This window comes from Garra rufa, chromosome 3 (assembly GCF_049309525.1).
Source record: "Garra rufa chromosome 3, GarRuf1.0, whole genome shotgun sequence".
Classification (NCBI taxonomy): Eukaryota; Metazoa; Chordata; class Actinopteri; order Cypriniformes; family Cyprinidae; genus Garra; species Garra rufa.
The window spans coordinates 33,263,389-33,286,860 of record NC_133363.1 but is presented as its reverse complement, the minus strand read 5'-3'; the positions used below and the strand labels follow the sequence as shown (position 1 = coordinate 33,286,860).

The 23,472-nt window shown below is 37.8% G+C and overlaps 1 protein-coding gene across 8 annotated transcripts in view; it reads right to left on the bottom strand.

Moving 5' to 3' along the window:
• The window catches only part of tcf12 (transcription factor 12), a 180,471-nt gene that overhangs the window by 17,511 nt on the left and 139,488 nt on the right, over nt 1–23,472 (bottom strand). For 3 of the 8 annotated variants that reach the window (XM_073835961.1, XM_073835962.1, XM_073835967.1), the window contains 7 exons: nt 21,451–21,550; nt 15,981–16,120; nt 15,743–15,887; nt 14,184–14,254; nt 9,422–9,563; nt 881–954; nt 125–196 (listed from right to left, as the gene is read on the bottom strand). In XM_073835961.1, coding sequence (XP_073692062.1) covers nt 125–196; nt 881–954; nt 9,422–9,563; nt 14,184–14,254; nt 15,743–15,887; nt 15,981–16,120; nt 21,451–21,550 — 744 coding nt within the window. The remainder of the gene's footprint in view (nt 1–124; nt 197–880; nt 955–9,421; nt 9,564–14,183; nt 14,255–15,742; nt 15,888–15,980; nt 16,121–21,450; nt 21,551–23,472) is intronic. The other 5 variants (XM_073835964.1, XM_073835965.1, XM_073835968.1 and 2 more) reach the window with 3 other exon arrangements.

Genomic DNA, 23,472 nt, shown 5'->3' with positions numbered 1-23,472 from the left:
GACCAATAAAAGATGAAATGGCAAACGAATGCAGAAAACAGAAAAAGCACAGCCAAATCAAAAGAAAGCCGATGGCTGAATGGAAAAGGAGGACAGGATGTGACTGTCTGAAGAGCGGGAATACCTCGCAGACATCCTTTAAGAAGGACATGGCATCCTGCAGATGCTCATGAAGCTGCTGGTGCACACGATTTTTCTAAAGTCAGACAGGAAGAAGAGACACGTACAGTGAGAGACGAGACAGAAAGACTGCAGAGAGAAGCAAGCAGAGAACCGAAGCTGAGCGCCGACATCTTGGTACTTGTTCAAGTAACTAATTACAATGAACCACGGTTCACTCTGCCGATCACAGCTCATTTCCTGTTTCCTGGAGGGCCGCCGCTCATGGACGGTCCATAAAAATGCACTTGCAGCTGGCACACAAGTATTAGAGTAAATATTTATCTACACACCCCACAGTGTGAATGTATTACGTGGGAAGGAAAGTGTATGTGTGTGTAAACCGATCTCCTGTTGTGGCTCGGCTCCCCAGTCAGCCCTGGAATCCTGAGGCAGTGGTTGAACGCAGCAGCTGCCAGCACCCCACCCCCCTCACACACCCTAACCAATCCCTAACCACCCCACCTTCACACACCCCCGCCAATCTCCATCCACCCCGGACGGGAGAGGACAGATGGCAGGAGACACGCCCCAAGGGACGGGTATTGTTCGGTCCCCACGGCCCCCCTCCCGGTCCCGCTCCTGACATTTGTCAGCCAGGAATGTCCATGTAAAGCTACCCCCTGCCCTCCAGGAGCAAGTCATCTACTGACACAGTGTCCATTAAAAAGTGCTCAGTACCGGGGGGAGGGGAGGAGGAGAAGGAGGAGAGCAATCTTACCAGAGAGTGAAGGGAGTTTTCGTAGTTTGGTGAGGAAGGTGCCTGTCCAGTCGCACGGGGCCACTGAGTTGTACCTGCGGACAGAGGCAGAGGAGCTTTTTAGTCACCTGACACATTACAACAAGCTGGCTACATTAAAACAGGTGAAAAGTGATAGTCTGAAAAGAATGAGAAATGGAAAACAGTGTTTACTGGCTGCATGCAAAAACAAACAGCGTGACTACTGGAGTCTGATTCATGAACAAATGATCATGATCTGATTCTTTTAATGAATTCATGAGTTCTCGTTTAAGGAACATCGTAGCTGTAACATATGTGACCCTGGACCACAAAACCAGTCATAAGGTTAAATTTTACAAAACTGAGATGTATACATCATATTAAAAGTTCAATAAATAAGCTTTCTATTGATATATGGTTTGTTAGGATAGGACAATATTCGGCCGAGACACATCTATTTGAAAATCTGGAATCTGAGGGTGCAAAAAAATCAAAATACTGAGAAAATCACCTTTAAAGTTGTCCAAATTAAGTTCTTAACAATGCATATTACTAATCAAAAATTACATTATGATATATTTATAAAAGGAATTTCACAAAAAATCTTCATGGAACATGATCTTTACTTAATTTCCTAATGATTTTTGGTATAAAAGAAAAATCAATAATTTTGACCCATACAATGTATGTTTGGCTATTTCTACAAATATACCCCAGCGACTTAAGACTGGTTTTGTGGGCCAGGGTCACATATGGATTTCTATAAATACATTTAAAAAATGTAGAGTCACTGGTTTGCGGACTTTAGAGATTCCATCCCCCTCTCTTTCTCTTCTACTTCACTTCCTGTCTAGCAAATGTACTACCCAATTAAAGGTATAAAATGCCAGCAAATAAAATGTAAAAAATAAATATAGTCTTGAAACTTAAGAGTTAAGAAACACATTCATTGTTAATGTTACTGTAATAATGTCATTCTATAATATAATATACTCTATAAGTCATTGGTTAAGTAATCTCAGCCTGAGACGTCACGCCCACGGAACGTTGGCTAAACGTCTGATGCATATGGTACACTTAACTGGAAACACTTCAGGAATGTCAAAGTCGTCATCTGATTAGTTGAATTTGACCGGATTTCTGGAACACACGAGTGTCGCGTTTATTTTCGGTCCGCCGGGAAACAAAGCGCAGTCTGGTTTACTCGGCGTTTTGCTAAAAGGTGCTTAATTAGACGCCGTTGTTGTTAAACACATTTGTGACGTTCGCGAACAAATTACTGACTTACTGCGTGGTTCTCCCACTTCTTCGTTAACTTTCAATGCTGGTTATTTCAATGACTCACTTGTTGCATGCCAGTCTGTTGTTGTGGGGACATTTCTACGCCCCGAAACGTGACGCTGAACGAAACGAACTGTGATTGGTTGTTTGACATGTCGGTCAAACGGCCTTATGGGCGGGCCTTGACCAATTAAAGCTGCCATGAATTCCAGACCTTCAGCCGTCAGTCTGAAGGTCTGGCTACGCGAGACTATTGGTTAAGAAACACATACAGTATTGTCGTTTCTACAATAAATGGCTTTTTATAATATAATAAAATATTTTTCAGTAAATGTTATTCTACATTAAATGTTATTTTATAATATAACGAATTATACCATGATGATAAAATATGCTGTTTATATAAATAAATATAAAAGATTTTAAAGATTCCTAAAACTTTAAGAGTTAAGAAAAACACACAAAAAGAGATAAATAGTATTTTAATACACTAAAAAAATATATATATATATAAAATAAAACTACTCTTTGATGTAGTATGCAGATGTTACAATGCACTGCTACCCATTCACAATAGACTAAAACTCATTTCCTATCCTGACTGATTCCAGCTATTCTCTATGTGGGCTGTTTTCCTCTAGGTCTCCAGACACATCATTTCCTATGACTGGGTCATATCCTGCAATGTGAGAAGGGTTCGAGGACGACCCTTACACGCATACAAACACAAACCAGTGCTGAGGGACATCTCCAACTTCCTTTCATTAATGAAGTCATGACTAAAAAAAACTGGGAGAACAATGCAGGCCCGCGATAAGGGCGATGACTTGGACCCCGAGCGTCTTCACTTGACTCCAATACTGCATGAGCTCAACGGAGAAGCTCGATATTCTAGACGTAACAGGATGAATCCACGACTCTCTCTCAGATCTCAACTCGCACAAACAAACTACCGGATGGTGAGCGGTGATGTGACCAATCTCACGTCAGACAGTGGCAGAGAAAAGAAAAAGCACTGCTTTGGCACATTACTCAAGTAGCAGCATAAGATTTGATTTGGCTTGGTCGCATTCTCAGCCCCCAGACTCAGTGTTTAGCTTTTTTTTTTTAGTAAGAATTCACTCGCTGGAAAAATTCAGTGAATGTGTTTTTGTTCTGTGGCAGTGTGTGTGAGGCTGGAAGGGACTATAATGAGGATGTAAATGACTCTGGTCTGGTCTCGGTCTAAACGTGCTGATTCTGACTGGCCATAAATCAACACCGCTCTAAAAGAATGCACATCTGCTAATCACAAATCAAAACGCTGGTGGTGGGGGTCACTTTCAATCCCTTCACTTCCAAGTCTACTTCACTCCAATTGGCAAACGATCCACTACAAAAAATCTTGCATGAAGGCTGTGGAGTACAATAAAACATGCCAAGTACCCTTAATCACGGCCGTAGCCAACTATGAGGTCACCGAGGTCCGGACCTCGGTCATTTTTTTATATTTAAAAGTAAAATGTCAAGCTATCTGAATGATTATTTAGCCGTTTAAACCACCTCATATCACATGAGTGTTTGCAATTCATGTTGCTGCAAGAAGCTAGCACGATGAACGGGGCTTGAGAGCGTGGGTGCAGTCTCCGTTTGTTGCCAGATCCACTTATTATACGTGGTTTTTCCAATTTAGTGTTACACTTTGGGACGTTTATAAAGTGGAAAGTTGAACGTTAGTGCTAGTGATATATTAATCTTATTTACAAAACACAAGCTTTGGACTTGTTTCGGATATCTTTTTCTTTCTTTTTGTAATTGCTTGTTTTTCGTAGCAATATCTGGCAACATTGTACATTCATAAAAAAAGCTTATAGACAATCTGTAACTTAACTGCTGACAGGGAGATACCACAATCGGTAAGATAAACGCAGTGATCATCGTTAATATCTGATCAAAAACAATAGCATAATACAAATCTGTTTGTTACAGAATGAAATTTGCTACTATGCCAAATAACGTTAACGTTACTGGCCAGCAGGAAGACGTCTCATGCTCTTTAGTTAACCTTAAGTCATCAAAAAACATTAATTAAAGCAGTGTTTCTCAACTGGTGGGTCGCAAAAACGTTTTGAGTGGGTCGCGGAGTGTGCAGTCAAAGAAACAACAAACGTAATTCTGTTTTTTCTGACGCTAGACTATTATTTTGAAAGACGTACGTGAAAGCGGTTGACTCTTCTATCAGTACCTAAGAAAAATACTTTTTCCTCATTCAATATCTACGGTCAAATGAGATGTTGTCAAGTTTTATGTCAGTGTCATTATTCTAACGTTATTTTCATAACTTGTTATAAAATAAAAATTCCCTCACCTAAAAAAAACGAACTTTCCAGTCCAGTCAGTCATACTGTGCTCGTTGCACGCACTCTTCAATTACACGCTCAAATTTACCATGGTAACAGACCTTATTAGTGCATTTGTGGGTGCTATTATAGCACAATTCTCAGCACCTTACTTCGGACCTCACTAATTTTCAAACCCTGGTTACGGCCTTGCCCTTAATGTAGCATGACCCAAAGGAAGCCTTTTGGCTTATTTACATTAATCAGTTTCGGAGGGAGATCTGCACTCCTCGTCCTTCAACAGGCCCAGACTCTCTTTGTTGACACTAGAGATTTCCTATTTTGCTGGTTGTCATAACTGTTTAGCTCTTCCAGCATTTCTTAAGAAACAATTGGCGAATTTCATCTTCAAGTTATTCAGGTAAAGATCTTCCAACCATTCGTCCTTCCTACACCAAAAGCAGCTTTAATTTGAAGGAATTCACTTCTCAAAACCACAAAGCTCTCAGAAGCAGACTTTCATTAAGGGCCTATTAAAAATTACTTTGGGGCTATGTGAAGAGCGCGCAACGTTTAATAAGGCCTGCTCACCGGCGGCCAGCTTGACAAATGAGCGTGGGCCGGTGCGGCACTCCGCACGTGGTGCAGGGGTCTAATTGGCTGGTATGGGCAGCAGAGACCCGGCTATGAGCGGGTCTAATGGCTGAATTTAAGAACTAATCCAGAGAAACAGATGGATGTGCTTCGCCTAATCATAACATCATGAAACAATGTGCACCAATGTCTAAGAAAAAAAACTGCAAAATATAAAAGGCCTAGATATCAAAGGGAACTTCGACTGCCTGCTTGTGAGTGTAAATCAACTTAATGATGTGATAAAAATGCAGGCTGAGGGAATGCCAAATGTGACTAAATACTACCAGGAGACCAACATTTTGATTAATCAGAAAATATTTGGCGAAGGAGTTCTGTTCTTTCCAAAAACAAAACAAAACAAAAAACTAAAAAGAGGTTTTTATATCTCTCTTTTTTCCCCCAATGTAAACACACTACTATTCACAAGTTTGGGGTCATTACATTTAAAAAAAAGAAACTAATTATTTTGTTTTAGACAGTAAATACTTTTACATTGTTAAAAAATCATTTTATTAAAGCGTACACTGGCATTAAAAGTCTGGGATCAGTGATTTCGTAAAATTTGTAATGTTTTTTAAAGAAGTCCCTAACGCTCATCAAAGTACAGAAAAAGCAAAATTATGAAATATTATTGCTATTTAAAATAACAGTTTTATATTTTAATATACTTTAAAATATAATTTACTAGCATCGTTATTAACTATTAGCATCATTACCTAAGTCTTGATTCTTCAGAAATCATTTTATTATGCTGATTTATTATCAATGTTGGAAACAGCTGTGCTGCTTAATAGTTTCTTGGAACCTGTGATACTTTTTTTCAGGATTTAGTGATTAATAAACTTTGAAAAGTCTTTACTGCCACTTTTTAATAATTTAACACATCCTTGCTAAATAAAAGTATTCATTTCTTTCGAACACAGAAAGAAAGAATAAAATACTGAGCAAAAACTTTGAATGGTAGTGTACTGTATATTATTACAAAAGATTTCCATTTTAAATAAACGCTGTTCTTTTTAACGTTTTATTCATCAAAGAATCTTGAAAAAAGTACCACAGGTTCCAAAAAAAGTTTCCATCATTGATAATAAACCAGCGTATTAGAATGATTTCTAAAGCATCATGTGACACTGAAGACTGGAGTAATGATGCTGAAAATTCAGCTTTGAATCACAGGAATAAATTCTATTTTAAAGTATATTAAAATAGAAAACCACTATTTTATATTGCAATAATATTTCACAATATTACTGCTTGATCTGTATTTTAATCAAATAAACAGTATACGTTAGATGAGATTTATACATAATAAATAAGCTTTCCATTGCTGTATAGTTTGTTAGGATAGGACAATATTTGGCCAAGATACAACTATTTGAAAATCTGAGGGTGCAAAAACATCAAAATATTGAGAAAATCGCCATTAAAGTTGTCCAAATGAAGTTCTTAGCAATGCATATTACTAATCAAAAATGAAGTTTGGTAGGAAATTTACAAAATATCTTCATGGAACATCATCTTTACTTAATATCCTAATGATTTTTGCCATACTACTTGAGACTAGTTTTGTGGTCCAGGGTCACAAATATAAAACATATAAAATAGAAAAATATTTAAAAATAAGCACATTATTTACTTGCAAATTTAGCCTATTTAAATATTACAAAAAAATATTTTTTCCCTAAATAGTCAAACAAGATAAGGTGTGCTAGGATGACAGGAAGTTACATCACAAGGTACAGACTGCTAAATGGAGAGGAATGCTGTCTCCGAGCTGAGTCATCCTCTCCCTCCTTCCTCTCAGTCAGTCATGCTAATAAATGAGGATCTTTGCAGGCCGGTCTGTCATGGGCAACAGCTGTGTGAGGAACAGGGCAACAGCTGAAGCTAAGGAGTGGGACAGACACCGACACAGCTGTCACCACTATATCAATGAACACACACACAACTGCCCTCTCACTGAAACAACATGCTGAGAAACTGCCATTTGTAGCACCTAGTGTCTCTGTCCATCCCTCTGCGCTTCAAATATTTTTTCATTTCAAATGACTGTGCATCAGTCTTGTCAGGCGCAGATAAAATCTTCACAGTGGTCGGTTATCTATCCACCCCTAACCAGGGCATAACTCCCTTGACACCATCTTCAATCTCAGTGGCTGAGGAACAGTGTGTTTACTCATTTACGTGAGGAGGACGGGGCTCGCTGTGTGTGTAGCTACACCGCATCAGGGAAGAGACAGGGAAGGAGCTGACACTTGCTGCAAAGGGAGACTGTTTTGTTTGATAGTGGGCAAAAATCCCAGTACAGTGATAATTGATTTTAGACAAGAGCTTTTTCCAAAATCTTAGATCAAAGTTTATGGGATAATGTTTACATTGTTACTCATCCACCTTATTTTTCCCATAAGACTGGCCGCAGCCATTTGAAATTGTATGGGTCCGGCTTCTGGTCTCTTCCACTTCCAGCTGTTTTTAGCTGTGCAAAACAGCTCGTTTTGCTGCTTGATATTGCAAACTGGCGTGTCTTACCATAGTATTTTAATGTGTTATATTAATTTTGAGCACAATGGTTTTACGGTTTACTGCACTTCATCATTCTTCTCGTTATTTCTCTACGACGGCTTATGAATCGGAAGTCTAACACATTACCAGAAAATAGCTTCCACATTGAAAAATAAGGTGGATACAACACTCTGGTATTGTGGTTGTGCATTAATGAAATCTAATGTGTTGAGGATGTGTTTAAATGTGTAAAATAATGAGCTAGAGTATAGAGTATAAAGTATATAGCCTTTTGGATGGATGCACACACTGTCCAAAAATTAAAAAAAAAAAAACTATGTGGACAGCATAGAAGAATGTGTTCAGACAGATGACAAACTCTTATAGAATGTATTGCTGTGTAGACTGTAGATCAGTGGCAGAACTGTGATCAAATGATATGGAAACTAAACAATAATATGTGACCCTGAACCACAAAACCAGTGAGATTTACATAAAAAAGCTGTCCATTGATGTATGGTTTGTTCGGATAGGACAATATTTGGCCAAGATACAACTATTTGAAAATCGTGAATCTGAGGGTGCAAAAATATTGAGACCCATGTATTGTTGGTTATTGCTACAAATATACCTGTGCTACTTATGACTGGTTTTGTGGTCCAGGCTCACATATATTACATTATAAATTCGATATTAAATTAGATATTCAAATATAAATTAGACAAATAATAAAACAAACTGGAACTTCTGATAGAATTTAGCTGATGTACATATATTAGCGTAAACAAAACATTGAAGGTTTCAAATAAAAAATGATTGAACAAATATTGTTAAAAAATTAAGACAAAAATGTATCTGAAATTTACTAGTAAAATTTAGTGGAATATGCCTATAAACTGTGTTTAATCTCATCTCTCAATCACATATGTGACCCTTGGACCACAAAACCAGTCATAAGGGTCACACAGCTGAATAAATAAGCTTTGCATTGATGTATGGTTTGTTAGGATAGGATATAATATTTTGCCAAGGTCCGACTATTTAAAATCTGAGAAAAACAAAATCAAAATACTTTGCGTAATAAATTGCCTTTAAAGTTGTTCAAATGACGTTCTTAGCAACACATATTACTATGTACAACAGAAAATTTACAAAACATCTTCATGGAACACGATCTTTACTTAATATCCTAATGATTTTTGGCATAAAAGAAAAATCGATAAATTTGCTATTGCTACAAATATACCTGCGCTACTTAAGACTGGTTTTGTGGTCCAGGGTCACATATATACTAAAAATGGCTTTGGGATTAATTCAATTGAATTAAAGTAAAAAAAGTAAAAGAAGTAAAATGTAAGTAATTGATTTTTGAGAAATGTTCAAGCATCAACTTGCTTTGGTAACACTTTACAATAAGGTTCATTAGTTACATTTAGTACAAACTATAAGAATGAACAATACTTCTACAGCATTTATTAATCTTAATGTTAATTTCAGCATTTACTAATGCATTATTAAAATCACAAGTTGTGTTTTTTACCATTAATTAATGCACTGTGAATTAACATGAACAAACCACGAACAACTGAATTTTTATTGTCTAATCCTAACAAAGATTAATAAATAGCATAATAAATGTAACAAATGTTATCAAATGACACTTTATTGTAAGGTTTTACCAATGTTTTGTTATATAATCCACACATCCATATATTTTGAAGTGCGTGCAAATATTCTGAGGGTCACTGTGTGACTAAGTGGTGAGGGTGTGGTGTGGGGTCAGAGAGGCAGACTGGTTCTCTACCTGCCCTTCCTGTGGGGCCGCTGGCCGTCACCACTGTACCTGCTGTGCCAGCACCCGCCTGAACCGTCAGAGGAGAAGGAGAACCCACTGGAGTGGGGGGGTTTGAGGGGAAACTACTGCTGGTGTGGTCAGGAGAATAAATCTGCAGAGAGAGAGAGAGAGAGAGAAAGACAGAGATCAGTCTGTGAGGAAGCTCGCTCAACCTTTAAAACCCACAACCTGTCGTTTCCCTCTCGGGGCTTTACGGCCGCGGTTAGCATCCCTCAGTCTGTGCTCAGCCAAAATTGGCTCATCAATTCTGCTGATTTTACAAGTGGAGCAGCAGTAAAAAAAAAATGCTCACAGCATACATATGGGCTTTTAACAGCCTACGCCGCCCTTTATAATGTCTGCAGAAAAATACACAACCCCTCCTGCACTCCAAATGCTGTGTGACACCTGCAGTCCAGCCAGCGTTCCCTGGCTTTCTGACACATCTGTGGTTGTTATTAAGTCAAAGCCTGGGCCCACGCCACACACCCGCTGCATGTTGCACATCACAAGTGAAACCACATGAGCACAAAAGATCAGAAACCCTGCAAGAGAGCGGGAAAAAGGCTAAACAAACAGTGGTGGTAATAATTCACGTTAGAGGTTTGCAATACGTCCAAGCACTGTTACTGTATATATATTTATATGAAACAGTTGTGATATTTTATTTTAAAAGATAACATTATTCTGTCATAAAAAATAACATTCTAAACACGACTAGATGAGCCACATTAGAATACCGTCAAATTCCGTTTACATGGCGTCCATAACGTCACTTCTAATACATAATAGAGAGGAGCTGGAATAGAGCAAAGAAAGCAGCTGGATGATGCAGAGAAAGAGAGAGAAAAGACATGGTCATTAATCTCTCTTTTTGGAGCTCATTAGAGTGAATGAGTCTGGCCTGTGGCTGTGTGGATGGGCGTCTCTGGCTCATCTTCAGTTATGGATGAGAGGTAATAAAGCCTCTCCCTGCCTGCCCAATAAACAGCGACAGAGACAGGCGCAGCCCTGCCCACACCATAATAAACAAACAGATGCCATGAAGAAGAAAGGCCTCCAGCCTTTACCTCATAGTGCAGCACCACTGACGGGCTTCTTTCACCTTGTTTGCGTGAGAATCCCATCTCTAAAAAAAACTCGGTCTTTGAAACTAGAAAAGGGATTTTTTGGTTAAGCCAAATGTCAGATGCAAGTAAACATCCCTGCCACACTCTACATTCTGCTAAAATGGTTTTGGGCCTCATAATGGAAACCACTACGAAACATTCAGGTTTTGATCCCAATTATCTGGCAGGATTTGAGAAAAAACAGCTCTAAAGTTGTGGGCCATCACTTGCAGGGGATCATGAAGTCCATTTGACTTAAAAACACATCAAAATGCGGATACTATCGTTATTAATCTTCTTATTAAACCCTGAATGCCACACTTTTGTGTTTCAATCAACTCTGCAAATCCTGCCTGGGGGTTTAGTACATTCATCTCTCAGAGTAGACAGAGAGAGATAGAGGGGGCAAGTGAGAGCGATAGACAGAGAGATACAAAGAAAGAAATCCTCTGCGATATTAACAGATATTTACTGATATCGGAGATTCTTTTATATAGCATTTTTTCTTATTTAATGCAACTTTATTCATTACATAGTCATTTTACTGAAGAGCTGACTGGAAAAATCAATCCCTGAATCTTTGAATTTCATAACATCTTAGTATTTGATTGTCTAAATCTTCTATTTTAAAAATACTGAAGCACTTGAGCTGCCTGAACTCCACAAGTTCAAGATGATCATGTTCTTCAGCATGAATTGAGATGATTCAAAGAGCCTCTTGACCTTCAATCTGACCATCTTTACAAAAAGCAACATGATCAATGTCACAAATTTACGTTTTTCATTAGTAGCCTCAAAATGCTACTGAATCTGAAATATTTATGGTACATTATATGTCATAATGCTGCCGTGTTTTATAATCTGTTTATTTCCAGACAAAATCTCAATATTTCATGTAGTCTGTCAACTTTATTCATTACAAATTCAATTATCAGCATAGTAATATCAGTGAAAAGCTGACTGGATGGAGAAATTAATCCTTGAATTTCATAATTCAAAAAGTATTTGGTTGTCCAAATCTTCCTTTTTAAACAGACAGAAGCACTTGAGTTGCATAAACTCATGAAATGAGATGATTCAAGGAGCATCTTGACTTGAAATCTGACCACCTTTACAAAGTGCCACGTAATCAATGTGAGAAATGTACTGACTTCATTAGTAGCATCAAAATGGTATTGAATCTGAAATATTCATTGTACTTTTTATGTCATAATGCTGCTTTTTTTTAAGCTGTCAAAATACTAAAACTACAGACAAAATCTTAATTTTTCATGTAGTCTGTCAACTTTATTCATTACAAATTCAATTATCAGCATAATAATTTTAGCGAAAAGCTGACTGGAAAATGAATCCTTGAATTTCATAACATTTTAGTATTTAGTTTATCCAAATCTTCCATTTTAAAAAGACAGAAGCACTTCAACTGCATGAACGCTACAAGTTCAGGATGATCATGAAATGAGATTATTCAAAGAGCATCCTGACCTTCAATCTGACCATCTTTACAAAGTGCCACATAATCAATGTCAGAAATGTACTGATTTGATTAGTAGCCTCACAATGGCATTGAATCTAAAATATTTATTATACATTTTTAATGTCATAATTCTGCTGTGTTTTTTAAACTGCCAAAATACTAAAACTTCAACTTTATTTATTACAAATTCAACTATCAGCATAATTTTAGTGATAAGCAGACTGTAAAAATGAATCCTTAAATTTCTTAACATCTTAGTATTTATCCAATGCTTCTATTTTAAAAAGACAGAAACACTTGAGCTGCATGAACTCCACAAGTTTATGATGATCACGTTCTTCAGCATGAATTAAATGATTCAAAGCATCTTGACCTTCAATCTGACCATCTTTACAAAGAGCCACATGATCAATGTTACAAATGTAATTTTTTTTAATTAGTAGCCTCAAAATGCTATTGAATCGGAAATATTTATGGTACATTTTATGTCATAATGCCGCTGTGTTTTTTAAACTGTCGAAATTTTAACACTTTGTTTATTTCCAGGCAAAATCTGTCATTTGGCTTGTCCAAATCTTCCATTTTAAAAAAAGACATGAACTCCACGAGTTCATGACGATCATGTTCTCCAGCATGAATTAAGATGATTCAAAGAGCATCTGGACCTTCAATCTGACCTTCTTCACAAAGAGCCACACGATCATGGTGACAAATTTACTGATTTCAATAGTAGCCTCAAAATAGTATCAAATCTGAAATATTAATTGTATTGTTTTTATTTTATGTCATAATGCTACTAAACTTTGTTTATTTCCAGACAAAATCCCAATTACACTCCAAGTGAATTTCACCTGGGTGTTTCTTGACTGTTCACCAGTAAAACACAGTATCTGATCCATCACGACTGCGACCAGGCAAGCGCCCGCCCCCTTCGCCCTTGTGCTTCAGGACCTCTTACGGTCACGAGTCCTGACCTAATGAGTTGAAGCGAGCCATTCGGAGCGTCCTGGCCGACTTCTGCTGTATTTCCAGTGTAACAGCACTCATTTTACAAACAACAAGCGGATCTCCGCCCCCTCATCAGTCACGCTGCTCTCCGCCAGCGGGGGCCCAATGAGCATAAACCATCCAAAAGGAACCTAAACAAAAGTGGCACAATGGGCAGCCCGCAGAGCCGAGCCGCAGCAGTTAGGACGTTTCCCCCTCCCCTCGGCTCTCCACCCCGGCCCGACCGTGTCCGTTTCACCACTGCTTTATCATGCTAATAGAATTGAGTCTGCAAATACAAAAAGACTTAATTTGTGATTATCTTTCAGCCGCACTGTCTTGTGTTTGTTTGTGTGCCAGAGTGTGCTGCAGTGGCCCGGCAGGCCTCACCCACAGTATCAGTAACATTTTTTCTCCTCTTCTTTCTTTTCCCCAATCAAAGAGCAAGATTAGGTGTCTAATTTCAGCGAAAAGGACTTCAAAAGGTAAGAAAAAGCTTGTCCTTGTCCTCGGCTGAGAGGTGAGTCTACGGCCCAAGTCCGAAACAGTGCTGAATCAGTCCAGATGTGTTCCTACTTTTAAAAAAGGCTTGTTGTGACTTACTGTAGGATAAGCAAGTCTGCAGGATTTTTTGGAGCTAAATAAGTCTCTGCAAGTTTTAGAGGTTATTGTAAGCTCCAGTTTCAGGGACACATTAGGAACTCGCACGAACGCTGGCACTCATTATCCAAACCAACATATAATCCACAGGCTTTTATGTACAGCTCCTTTTCTTGTATACTGCGAGATTAAGAGCACAATTATCCGGGCTTAGGTCCAGCAACATCCACAAACAGATCCCCTGACCTTATTCAATCTCTTAACCTTCTGCACTGCTACTAATACCCAGCCTAAGAGCACAAGTCCTGTCCTTTAAAGAATTAACTGCGCCATTATGTCGGGTAATCTCACCCGCGTCTGCAACATGAAGATCTCGAAAGCAAGTCGAACAACATAGGGCATGTTTACGATGCCTGAAACCATTTATCGTATATGTTGTGTTTTATCCATTGCATGGCCTGAGGGATGTATATAGATGGAAGTCATTCCCTGTTCTCTGAAATAGTTAATGCATAGACTAAGAGGTCTGGTGGGGAAAGGGAATGGGAATGTATCTTACCGAAGCCAGGGCTTTTCCCAGCGCGTCTCCAGTCTGAGAGCTTCCAGTGGTGTTCCCTCGGTTGGCAGCAGCTACACAAAGACCACACAGAGATACAGCATTCACATCGGAACAGAGCTGACAGAGACATTATTGTCATGTATTTTTTATTGGCGAGTAGCAGCTGGTGCTAGGTGTGTCGAACTAAAAAGTGCAGAAGTAAATAAGTGATAAATAACCTTCAACTCTTCAACAATGTTTTGGGATATATAAAAAAATATGTGATACTTGTGTGCATAAATATACTGAACACACCTTTACTTTAAACTAAGAGTTTTCCCTCAATAAACTCCTAATTTGCTGCTTATTAAAAGTTAGTTAGTTGTTAAGTTTAGGTATGGGGTCGGGTTAAGGGATCTAAATATGTGACCACAGACCACAAAACCAGTCATAAGGGTCAATTTTCTGAAATTGAGATTTATACATAATCTGAAAGGTGAAAAATTAAGCTTTCCATTGATGTATGGTTTGTTAGGATAGGAATATTTTGCTGAGATACAACTACTTAAAAATCTGGAATCTGAGAGTGCAAAAAAAAATCTAAGTTAAAAATTAAGTTTTGATATAAATTTTCAAAATGTCTTCATGGAGCATGATCTTTATTTAATATCCTAATGATTTTTGGCATAAAATAAAAATGTATCATTTTGACCCATACAATGTATTTTTGGCTATTGCTACAAATACACCCATGCTCCTTAAGGCTACTTTTGTGGTCCACGGTCACATATTATCATGCAGAATAAGGCATTAATATGTGCTTTATAAGTACTAATAAACAGTTAATATGCTTGTAATATGCATGCTAATAAACAACTAGTTAAGTCCTTAAAATAAGTGTAACCAAAAGTATTAAAGAACTTTTGATATATATTGTTTTGTGCATGGTGAATCAAAATACTAATTTAAATGTAATTAATTTAAACTTCAATTTTTTATTTAGTTTGAACGACTTTTTAAATGTTTTTTAAAAGAAGTTTCAACAAATCTGCATTTTTTATAATTAAGAATACAGTAACTTATTATTAATAACAATTTAAAAACAGTTTACGGTTTTATATTTAAATATCATTTATTTCTGTGAAGGCAAAGTTGATTTTTTAGCAGCTATTACTCCAGTTTTTAGTGTCACATGATCCTTCAGAATCATGAATATGCTGATTTGCTGCTCAATAAACATTTCTTATTGCTATATATATATATATATATATATATATATATAAAATAATTAATTAATTGAAAAAAAATTGTGATGCATTTTTTCAGATTTTTAGCATCTATTTATCAAATATCTAGAAATCTTTTGGAACACTGTAAAATCTTTATTGTGACATTTGATCAATGTAAATAATCCTTCTAAATAAAAGAACCCCTTTGAATAGTAGTGTATATATAGATTACGCCTAAAATAAATTCTCTACAAAGACATGAAGTTTTGCAGGCGCAGATGAAGTGTGGGCCTAAGAATGACTCATAACTCAAGAACAACACTACAATGTGATGTGTGCAGACTAACGTACCCAAAACTCCCTCTGCGGTGTTGACTGGTGGAGTGTGAGATGCGGTGACGAAGGGTGAGGTGCTGGCACTGCCGCGGTGGAAGCTGGACATGGGTGGCAGACTAGCGTTGATGTCTGTGGGCGACACCGAGTGTGGTGGGTAGTTCTGTGACAGAAGAGGAAGAGGACCATTTTTTTTAGTTTTATATACAGTTATACTACAAGGGTTTGTATTTGATCTGATCCCACTGACTCTCACCAGGCGGTCGTGTGAGTGCAGGTTGCTGTAGTTTCCAGACTGTGGCATGTGAGATGAAGATCCTCCCAACATCCCCCCATAGCCTGGCTGGCTGATCCCACTGGATGAGTTCCATGGGTCAGAAGAATTGTGGGTCCCATCTAAAAAAGTGACAAAGGACATTAAAAATGTTGGGAAATATCTTTACAGTCTAACTTTAATGTAAGTTACTTTGTGAGTGAGACTGAGGTGACTTTAATGTGATCAATAATGCTGATAAACAAAGAAAAAAACAACACAGTTTGATATGTGAGCCAAAGCCTGACCCCTACACTCCTTATTCTGGATAGAGGATGTCAAAAAGACCGGCCTCTCTTTAAGTCTGCTTTTACACTTGAGTCTGAGCCAAAAGCTGAGCGCAGCTGAGATAACATTCAGCCAGCCGCAGCTCACTTGCTTCCGCCTCAACTTTTAAAGGAGAAATTCCTCACAGCCCGAAACACACGGCTTGAAATGGCCATATAATTTTTATCAGTCCAGATTGGCAAAGCTGAAATACGCATGGTTGGTTTACTATCTACGTCTGTGAAGTCAGTAGCATGATAGGCAGTGAGTGAAACGTAAAGAGACGGCTTCACAATTGCGTAAGAAAAAGTTAAAAGTGTGAGATTGGAAAAGGAACATACTAGAAACCATAGACTGAGGGTTTGAAAATGTTTATATAATTAAAGTAGACTGGTAGAAGATTCAGCTTTAGAATTGTCTATTGCCAAAACAAGAAATTAACATGATGAATCATAAATGTTAATAACCATAACCTGTTAATGAATTCAGTCCACAACTCTGCATGACTAGTCAAATACTTTCTAAAATGCATCTCTGTAACATCCAAAAAAGTTATTCAATGTTTATTTAATTTTTTATATAGAATTTAATTTAGTGTTTGGTCTGAATACTCAATAGCTCAATTTCATGTGTTATTAAATATATCAGAATGCATACTCAATGCTATAGTGTGCATATCATTTTTTTTTTAGGTACAATGCATCTGAGTAAGCATACTTTCCTACCATATACACTACCAGTCAAAAGTTTTTGACAGTAAGATTTTTAATGTTTTCTTTAATGTTAATGAAGTCTCTTCAGCTCACAAAGCCTGCATTTATTTGATCCAATGTACAGCAAAAACAGTAAAATTCTGAAATATTTGTATTTAAAACAACTACTTTCTATTTAAATGTAATTTAAAATATAATTTATTCCTGTGATTTCAAAGCTGAATTTTTAGCTTCATTACTCCAGTCCCATGATCCATAAATGGACTCAACTGTTTTAAATATTGATAATTATAATAATAAAAACATTTCTTGAACAGCAAATCAGCATATTAGAATGATTCCATGAAGGATCATGTGACACTGAAGACTGGAGTAATGATGCTGAAAATGTAGATTTGATCACAGGAATAAATTACATTTTAAAATATATATAGATAGAAAACAATTGTTTTAAATAGTCAAAATATTTCTACATTTAACTGTTTTTGCTGTACTTTGGATCAAATAATTACAGGCTTGGTGAGCAGAAGAGACGTCTTTAAAAAACATTAAAACCTACTGTTCAAAAACTTTTGACTGCTAGTGAAGTAGGCGAAAAACAGTATGTGAAAAGAGTAGTATGTCTGAATTCATAGTATGCATGAAACAGTAGGTGCAAAAGTATTTGGATGACCTACTTTTTCTGCCAAAATTCTGAAGTGGACACTCTACTATCCCATGAAGCCATGGGAGAGGAGTTGTGAATGGCACTGAAGTGATGCAACCGACACTATAGGTAATATGACAAAGTCAACATAGCAGGGCTTTGTTCATTCATACTACACACATACATAGCATATGGAATGCACTTTTAAACGATTGCAAAGTTTGTTCCTTATCAAATTTAGTACCTACTCCGACTCACTATGCAATCTCAAATGGATTGTTTAATCTTTATTGGTGCAAGAGTTTGTCAGCAAGTTCAAATCAATATTAAAGCTGCAAGCAGCGATGAACGGGCCCTCGCACACGGGCTCACCGCCGACCGGTGGCTTTAGGAACACAGCAAACGGTGGGCAGTATGCTTTTAATACAGTAAATGTAGGAAAAATACATCAAAGTCACTTAAATGTGCCAAACTTCCTGCTGCCAGCTGGTGGCGCTATGCCTATAACTGATTATTGACATGTAGATGTGTTCAGGCCAGCACTTTGATCAAACATATGAAGTTTGGTGCAGATTGACCTTGGTATGTGTGAGTTAGTGCAAGATATGATATATCCTGCTGCCAATAGGTGGCGCTATAATAATATCTGTATATTGGCCTTTAGATGTCTTCAGGCCAGGACTTTTACCAAACATGTGAAGTTTGAGGCAGATCGGACATTTTATGGCTGAGTTATAACAACTTTTATGTCCATGGCGAAACATCAAACTTTGTCAGGCCGCCATGGACACGCCCTTTAACGAAAACTCAAGATCTTCACAATTTAACATCTCTAAGGCCTCGAGATCAGACTGACCAAATATAATGTTGATATCATTAAATCTCTAGGAGGAGTTTGGTACAAGTCATTTCCTATTGCCAACAGGTGGCGCTGTGATTATAATAGAATATAGGCCTTCAGATTGGTTCAGGCCAGGACTCTTATCGAACATGTAAAGTTTGAGGCAAATCGGACATTTTATGGCTGAGTTATAACAAGTTTTATATCCATGGCGAGACCACGAAATTTGCCAGGCCGCCACGGACACACCCTTCAACGAAAACTCAAGATCTTCGCAATTTAACATCGCTAAAGCCTTTTTATTAGACTGACCGATTTTGGTGTTGATCTGATTAAATCTTTTGGAGGAGTTTGTTGCAGAGTACAGCATGACACTTCCTGTTGCCAGCAGGTGGCGCTATGAGTATAACTGAATATGGACATATAGATGTCATCAGGTCAGGAGTGTTATCACACATGTGAAGTTTGGGGCAGATCGGGCATTTTATGCCTGAGTTATAGCAACTTCCTTTTTCATGGCGAAGCATCGAAATTTGCCAGGCCGCCACGGACACGCCCTCCGATGAAAACTCTAGATCTTCGCAATTTAACGTCACAAAGGGCTTTAGATTAGACTCACCAAATTTGCCGTTGATCCGAATAAATCTCTAGGAGGAGTTCGTTCAAGTATGACGCCTGAAAATGGCAAAAATTACACAAATTTTGCTAAGAAAATTAAAAATAACCGACTTCCTGTTGGGTGTCAAATTTTGCTCCAAGAGGCTTTTTTGTAGGTATTGGTGAGCTACATGTGTGTACCGATTTTCGTGCATGTACGTGAATCACAACTGAAAGCGCACACCGCGGAACGTGTAAAGGTGGCGCTATCGAGCCATTTTGCCACACCCACTTCTGCAACCCATATCAGACGTAAATTTTCGCCAGGTCTGATGTGTGTGCGAAGTTTCATGAGTTTTCGGGTATGTCTAAGCCCTCAAAAATGCGATTCATTTTGGAGAATAATAATAATAATAATAATTAAAGCTGCAAGCAGCGATGAACGGGCCCTCGCACACGGGCTCACCGCCGACCGGTGGCTTTAGGAACACAGCTAATGGTGGGCAGTATGCTTTTAATGCAGTAAAAATAGGAGAAATATGTCAAAGTCACTTAAAAGTGCCAAATTTCCTGCTGCCAGCTGGTGGCGCTATGCCTATAACTGATTATTGGCATTTAGATGTGTTCAGGCCAGCACTTTTATCAAACATATGAAGTTTGGTGCAGATTGGCCTTGGTATGTTTGAGTTAGTGAAAGATATGATATATCCTGCTGCCAACAGGTGGCGCTATGATAATATCTGAATATTGGCCTTTAGGTGTCTTCAGGCCAGGACTCTTACCAAACCTGTGAAGTTTGAGGCAGATCGGACATTTTATGGCTGAGTTATAACAACTTCTATGTCCATGGCGAAACATCAAACTTTGTCACGCCGCCACAGACACGCCCTATAACGGAAACTCAAGATCTTCGCAATTTAACATCTCTAAGGCCTCTAGATCAGACTGACCAAATATAATGTTGATATCATTAAATCTCTAGGAGGAGTTTGCTACAAGTCATTTCCTGTTGCCAACAGGTGGCGCTGTGATTATAATAGAATATTGGCCTTCAGATGTTTTCAGGCCAGGACTCTTATCGAGCATGTGAAGTTTGAGGCAAATCGGACATTTTATGGCTGATTTATAACAAGTTTTATATCCATGGCGAGACCTCGAAATTTGTCAGGCCGCCACGGACACGCCCTTCAACGAAAACTCAAGATCTTCACAATTTAACATCATTAAGGCCTTTATATTAGACTGACCGATTTTGGTGTTGATGTGTATAAATCTCTAGGAGGAGTCTGTTGTAGAGTACAGCATGACACTTCCTGTTGCCAGCAGGTGGCGCTATGACTATAACTGAATATGGGCATGTAGATGTCATCAGGTCAAGAGTGTTATCACACATGTGAAGTTTGGGACAGATCGGACATTGTATGCCTGAGTTATAGCAACTTCGTTTTTCATGGCGAAACATCGAAATTTACCAGGCCGCCACGGACACGCCCTCCGATGAAAACTCTAGATCTTCACAATTTAACGTCACAAAGGGCTTTAGATTAGACTCAGCAAATTTGGCGTTTATCCGAATAAATCTCTAGGAGGAGTTCGTTCAGATACGAGGCCTGAAAATGGCAAAAATGACACAAAATTTGTTGAGAAAATTAAAAATAACCGACTTCCTGTTGGGTGTCAAATTTAGCTCCAAGAGGCTTTTTTGTAGGTATTGGTGTGTTACATGTGTGTACCGATTTTCGTGCATGTATGTGAATCACAGCTGAATGCGCACACCGCGGAACGTGTAAAGGTGGCGCTGTCGAGCCATTTTGCCACACCCACTTCTGCAACCCATATCAGACGTAAATTTTCGCCAGGTCTGATGTGTGTGCGAAGTTTCATGAGTTTTCGGGCATGTTTAGACCCTCTAAAATGCGATTCATTTTGGAGAAGAATAATAATAATAATAATAATAATAATAATAATAATAATAATAATAATAAACGGAGCAGATCCAATAGGGTCCTCACACCATCGGTGCTCGGGCCCTAATAAACGAAGCAGATCCAATAGGGTCCTCACACCATCGGTGCTCGGGCCCTAATAACCTCAAAGACAACACAACTAGTTTAATAGCAAACATATTTAAAAGAAATATGTCTATTACCCCATTTAGTACTAGGGTTTTTTTTTAACATATGCGATATGCATGTACAGTACAACAAAACCGTGTGTTTGCAATGCTGTGGGCATTCTCGTCTGCCCTTGCATATTTGTATAAACCCTTCTGATCTTAAACTTCAAAAAAAACCTTTCTTTAGAAAGTGGTAAAATAACAAAAAATGATTTTAAATGATCATGACTGACCGAAGAAAGTGCTTGCAAACATACTGCTGGGCGGTTTGGGGGACGGGTAGGATGGAGAGTCTCTGTTGAAGTCATCTGAGCTTGGAGTTGGTGCATACACCTGCAAAAAGAAAAACAAAACCAGAAATTACGACTGAGAACAAGTGCTTACAGACAGGTGCGAAGGAATGTAAACTGGTGTTTTGGTCATTTCTATAAAACAGAGCGACCGATGTACAGACACGCTCTTGTCATTAAGCGTATCCTCGGTCTTATTCACACATACCATGAAACCTGACTGCATAATGAAACACAAACAATGTGATGCAACACATATGGCCAATTTACAAATTCTTTGATGTAACAGATGGCTAATTTAGAAGTCTTATAAAAAAAGGGCGGATTATCTGTAGCGTAATGTGCGCTTCAGTGCTTAATTGTAATATAATGACGACGACATGCATGCCCGCCGAACAAAAGCATCAAAACAAATGGATTAATATGCGAGGGCGTTAGGGTGCATATGTGTTTGTGTTTATGCAAGTGTATTTTAGGAGCTGTGGGGTTGGATCGGGTCGGGCCAGCGGAGCAGTGGTTACAGCTGCAGAAGTGCCCATTCCAGTAGAGGAGGATCAAAGGCATGAGGCTACAGCCCAGTAATGTGGCTCTCTCAGTTCATCTGCTCCAGATGGGACAAAACCTCTCAGAGGGAGAGACAAAACACTAGCATGTATGGCACGAACGCCATGGCAAGAGAACAGTAGGTAAACATGTTAAAGAAAGTCTTGCTTATTATCTGTCATTAAGCAGCATTGGCTCGGGCCCTCGCTTTCAGGTGTCCGTGTCACCTGCCGTTTTAAATTCCTCCCCGCAAGGACCTGACTGCACCGTCATGTCTGTACGAACCAATCCCTGTAACGCAGAGCAGATGTGCAGGCCAATGTGTTTCAAGTTACTTTAAGTCAAACACAACCTCTCCCTCTGCTCAACATCACAGCAACTTTTATTCTTTAAATAAAAATCAAACCACATGATATGATGTTAACGCTCTCTGAGACACACTAGACGCTTGATACAAGTGTATAAAAGGGTCAAATATGATAAATGGTAACACTTTACAATAAGCTTCTTTAGTTAACATTAGTTAACTAAAGAATGCGCCGAAGAATGAACAATAAAATCAAAGTTGTGCTTGTTAACATTAGTTAATGCATTGTGAATTAACATGGGCTAACAATGAACGACTGTATTTTCATTAACTAACATTAACAAATGTGACCCTGGACCACAAAACCAGTCATCTAAAAGCTGAATGAATATGTTTTCGATTAATTTATGGTTTGTTAGGATGGGACGATATTTGTCGAGATACAACTATTTGAAAATCTGGAATCTGAGGGCGTAAAAAAAAAACCTAAATATTGAAAATTAGAAATATTGAATTTCTAAAGTTGTCCAAATAAAGTTCTTAGCAATGGATATTACTAATCAAAAATTAAGTTTTGATATATTAACAATAGGAAATTCACAAAATATCTTTACGGAACATGATCTTTACTTAATATCCTAATGATTTTTGGCACAAAAGAAAAAATGGATCATTTTTGACCCAAAGAAATATATCCAAGCTACTTAAGACATAAGTCATAAATATGAATAAATACTGTACTAAATGTATTGCTCATTGTTCATTCATGTTAGCTAATACCTTAATTAACAATAACTAATGGAACCTTATTGTAAAGTGTCACCAAATAAATATAAACACTTGACCTGACAATAACTTTTACAATTCTTCACAAAATTTCATAATACATCAATAAAATCTTAAATTTGTGTGAAATTGTCTCAATTACTTTTTACTAAATAATTCATTAAGTCAATTATTTACATCAAATCAAATCAGACAATCAGATCTTTGTTAATTATCAGTATCTGTCATTTAATAAAGAACATCTGTATGCCAAGATAAAAACAAAAATCCTTTACTAAATTGCATAATATGTCATACAATCTTATTTATTTTATTTTAATAATAATTAG